Genomic DNA, 4629 nt, shown 5'->3' on the forward strand with positions numbered 1-4629 from the left:
GCGGGAGGCCGCGAGCGCGCAGCCAACGCTCCCGGGCACGAACCGCCGCCGCGCTCGGCGGCTGGGCACGACGTCACGGCCGCGCCTGCGCACGGGCCGGAAACCGGGCCCCGGCGGCAGCGCGCACCCCCGCCCGCGACACCTCATTGGCCGCGCCGCGGGGAACCGCCTAGAAGACGCGGGGCGGTGGGGAGGGGACGCGGCGCGCGTGCGCGTGTGTCAGCGGTGGGCGGAGGCAGAGGYCGCCCCGCCGGTGCGGGGAAGGGCGCGTGCGCGGAACGTACCACGTCCGGAGGCGCGGTGGGCGGCGCGCACTGCGCAGCGCGGGGGGGGGAAGGGGGGAGCGATGCCGCCGCTCCCCTCGCCGCGGCGCGTGGCACCGTCCGCGAGGGCGGCTGCGGCGGGGGGAGGGACGGGACACCCCGGCGCCCCCCGCAGGGCGCGGCCGAGGGGCCGGCGCCCCCCGCCCGTGCGCAGGCTGTCTGCCCCGGGCCCAGCCCCTTCCGCGCCGCAGCTGCGCCTCTGCCATCCCAGGTGTCGACCCCTACGAACGCACGACCCCAGCGGTGCCCCCCCCAGCACAGCCCCCGGAGCTTTGCTCCCCTTGGTCATATGTCCGAGCCCCCAGAAAAGACCCATCTCCCCCGCCACCCCCAAAAAAGGAGGGGCTGATCCCTCACTTCAAAGCAGGATCCCCATCCGCCTGGTGGCCCGGGGGGGGGGGGGGAGAGGTGTCATTAAAGACATTGGGCCACACGGGTGTGGGTCATGTTCCTCTCTTCTTCCACTCTCTCCCTCTGGCGCTCGGGGGGTAATTCAGAGAGCAAGGACATCACTTCTGCTCCCACTTTTTCCTCRGTACTTCAAGCAACACTCTGCCTCAGTGTTCCCCTGCAGAAGCCTCTCCTTTGTTCATCAGCAACGGATTCCCATCGCTCGACCTTCTGCTGCTGTTCTCCTTACCTGCCCTCTGCTTTGCCCCACTGCTGAGGCACCAGGACAAAAGTTCACAGGGCATCACAAAGCAGAAGTTTAGGAATTTTAATAAGAAAAGTTATAAAAGGATATAAAATTGAGCRGCAAGCCTCTTGTATGAGAGGGCTTGGCAGTACTTGCTGGCATGTAAGAAAGGGACAAGCGGCCAGACTTCAGGGCCGGAAACCTGCTGGATGAAGAAGAAAACACAGGCAAGCAGAYAACTTCCAGCCACACAGGATGACCCAGATGGCAGACGTTTTCTTGCTCCCCAAGAAGTTTGAAGTGTGGAGCTGCCCTCCATGTTTCTCCTATCTCCAAGGAGACTCCCTGTTTTCTCCCCACTGCTTCTACTTCAGGTCCATGAAGCGAATGTCCATGATGAGGAGGAAGTTCTTGGGCAGTGGGCGAGGGGCAGGTGAAAGCACAGTGAAGACCTGGCGCTCCAGGTCCACGCCAGTGACCACAATGAAGCCAGCCACACTGGTCTCTGAGATGTTGTCATCAGGGCTGTCAGCCATGCTGACGCTCAGCAGATGGTGCACCATGTCCCGCCCCGGCGTCACTGGCACCAGCTTGAGTTGGTTGTCCTCCTGTGACATGCCCAGGGGGAGGCAAGAGTCTGGGATGGTGGGAGCCCCCACCTTGTAGATCTTGACATCAGAGAACTTGACATCAAAGGCATGGGGGTAGAAGCAGCCCCGGAAGCCATAGAAATATTCCCTGATGCGGTCGTCTCGGCACTCCCGACGGAAGTCCTTGGAGCGCTCCACCACCCCACCAGATTTGGGCAGCAGCACTGTACGCACAAAGTGAGGCAGGTCCCTCTTCAGCTCGTTGTAGAGCCGCTCTTGGTCTAGCACCACCACCACATCCACCTCAAAGGCAGAGGCGGCATGTACCAGCGCCTGGTACCCTGAGCCTTTCACCCAGCCACATGTGTTGATGACGCAGCCGCTCACCGACGCTCGGCGGTTCACTTCACACCGCTGGTTGAAGACATCGGCCAGGCGGGATGTGATCTGTGAGGAAGAAAGGGCAGAAACATTAGGACAGAGAGACCTCTTGGGGCATGACAGAAGCTGAATTCCCCTTCCACTTGTACCCCCTTCTCAGGGCTCTGCTCTGGCTCTGCCCCAGAGCAGAGAAGATGGCAACAGCTTCTCCAGAAGAGGAGAAACAGGGAGGAGATGGGATCCATTGATATTCTGTGCTCTGACTCCTTCACGCTTTCCTCAGCTACCACAGTGTTTCCGCATTCCAAATGCTTGGGCCAGCTGTCTCCGGTGCTGTCCTTACGCTTGCTACCTCCTTTGAAATCTGCAAACCCCAATTCCCCAGCACCCAAGTGTCAGCAGATGACCATGTCAGTCCTGACTGGCTAAAAGGCTCAGGGAAGCAACTGAAAAGCTTCTACTCCCAAACAGCACCAAAACAGCAAGAGACATTGGCAACAAGATACACTTTTTCAGGAGAGCATGCAAGCTTGGCCACCTTCTGCAGTTCAGTTCTACCCAGTTAACCATGCAGTTGTAGGGATGGTAGAAAGTACATCCCTGTCAATGTTTTTTAGCATCTATTTATGGGCCTGCTGTCCATTAATGCTTTAAAGTCCCTCTTGACTCCGCTGCTTCTGTCTGCCTCCACAGCCTGCTCTGACAGCTGTGTACAGAAGAGCTTGTTTTTTATTTGCTCTAAGCCAGTATCCAGGTGGTTTCATCAAGCATCACCTACTTCCTGCATTGCAGGCTGTGGTGCAACAGTTCCCCCTTTGGCTCATCTAGCAGCTGTATGGTTTTGTAAACCCGCTAAGAGTCCCTCAGCCCTCTTCTCTGAACTGGAAGGTCATGGTCTTCTTAGTCTCTCTTAAGGCAGCTACTCGGTCCCCTTGATTCAGCTACGCTTCTCTGCACCTTCTTGAAGTTCACCATGTCTTTCTTGAGCAGGAACACCCAAAAGCAGGCACAATACTTAACTACACCATAGTTTTATGTAGCAGAAAAAAGAAATCAAAGCATCACAGAAAAGATAAGGTGGAAGGGAGCTTTCTAGACCAGGCCCTGTCCCAAACAGGGCTAAGCACCAAGCAACATCAGGTTGCTCAGAGCTTCAACCTGTGAAAGCTTCCAAAAGTAGCAATGTCACCATGTCTAGGCCCTACCCCAGGGCTACACTGCTCTCCTGGACTGTGCCCACACCCCTACACTCACCTTGTTGTAGAGCTTGATGTTGGTGCCAGGTGTGGTGGAGCCAAAGTGATAAACCAGCGGGGCTTGGAGAGAGAAGCCCTCCTCCACATCAGCTGGGCGCTCAATGTAGAGGGCCCCCATGGTGCCAGGGATGGAGACGGAGCCCTGGCCCACATCTAGCTCTACAAAGGTGGGCCGGCGCCCCAGACGCACAGCATAGTTCAGCAGCAGGCGGCACACGGTTGACTTGCCCACATCCGTGGGCCCCACTACCATGACGCGGGGCCCCCGCTCATCCTCACGCTCTGCCTGCCGGCGCATCTGCTCCAGCGCTGTGTGGGTGTTGAGGTAGAGCAGCATGGGGGTGTCCTTGGAGATGTAGGCCACCTCTGTACGCCCACTGAGCTGCACGGTGCAGCCATGCCAGGTGAAGACGGCCACCTTGGCACCGGCATCGAAGGTAAACTTCTTGTTGCGGGTGAGCTCAGTGCCAAAAACCTCCGCCATGCCAGTGAGCAGCTCCAGCTGCACTGTCTGCGAGGCCTCCACCTCGAACCGCAGCTCCGTCTCCCGCTCCAGCTCGAACTTGGCCACCTGCTTTTTCTCATCACCACCGTCGTCTGCCATCGCTCAATCCTCTGCCGCCGAGCTGTGGGGCGGCGCAGAGTAACGAGGAGGCGTTGGGAGGAGCGGGCCCCCCCCTTCCTCTGCCCTGCCGAGGTCCCCGCTCCTTCCTCCCCCTAAGCCCGGTACTGCCCGCACCACCTCGGGTCCCCGGCCCGGCTCGGCCCGACCCTGGGGTCGCCGCCATGTCCCAGCCTCCAGGCGGGGGGGGGCGCCCCCTCTGCCCCACCTGGACGTTGCCATGGCACCCGCCGGTGCCGCCCCAGACTCGACCACCCCCTTACCACGGCGCTTGCGGTGCTCCTGCACTTCCGGCCCGGAGGCATCTATAGACTGCGCCGGAAGTGAGGTCACGCGGGCGACCCGTTGGGGGCTGTTGCGGGGGGTGTTGCCATGGCACCCGCGCGCGGGCCCTCCTGGGTGACGCGTCGCCCTCGGGTGACGCRCTGCCTCGAGCGCGCAAGCCGGGCGGCGCGCGGTGCGTCCTGGGAGACGCAGTCCAGGGCGCTGCCGACGGAGCCGCTGCCCTCCCGGCTCATTTGCATACAATCACGTCACGCTTGGGCCCCACCCCCTTTGCGTCACGTGCCCTCTGCACGCCGCCTGCATGTCGTCAGAACGTGCCCGCGGGCCTATCGGGCCCGCTATTTGCATGTCGTTTGCATCTGATTTCCATACCGTCCTCCCGTCTGGTTGCGTCTCGTTGGCGTGCGCCCTCCGAGGCCGCTGCCCCGGAGGGGGCCCGGGAGGCGCGGGGGACCGCGGACACGGCCGCGGGGGGCGGGGGTGACGTCACGGCGCGGGGGTGACGTCAGGGTGCGGGCGGTGACGCCGCGGCGGC

The 4629-nt window shown here is 61.4% G+C and overlaps 1 protein-coding gene across 2 annotated transcripts; it reads right to left on the bottom strand.

Moving 5' to 3' along the window:
• Positions 1–1027: 1027 nt before the first annotated feature.
• On the bottom strand, positions 1028–4198 carry CLP1 (cleavage factor polyribonucleotide kinase subunit 1). Of its 2 annotated transcripts, XM_085298390.1 has the most exons (3): positions 4073–4198; positions 3186–3813; positions 1028–1997 (listed from the first exon to the last, which is right to left on the bottom strand). In XM_085298390.1, the coding sequence occupies exons 2-3, from the start codon at positions 3789–3791 to the stop codon at positions 1326–1328; spliced, it is 1278 nt and encodes a 425-aa protein (XP_085154516.1). In that variant the 5' UTR covers positions 3792–3813; positions 4073–4198; the 3' UTR covers positions 1028–1325. The 2 variants fall into 2 exon arrangements, with proteins under 2 accessions (XP_085154516.1, XP_085154517.1); XM_085298391.1 differs by lacking the exon at positions 4073–4198 and having other exon boundaries at positions 3186–4066.
• Positions 4199–4629: the final 431 nt, after the last annotated feature.

The sequence above is a fragment of the Rhea americana genome, unplaced genomic scaffold (genome assembly GCF_003343005.1).
Source record: "Rhea americana isolate MKP2758 unplaced genomic scaffold, rheAme1 scaffold_139, whole genome shotgun sequence".
NCBI classification, from domain to species: domain Eukaryota; kingdom Metazoa; phylum Chordata; class Aves; order Rheiformes; family Rheidae; genus Rhea; species Rhea americana.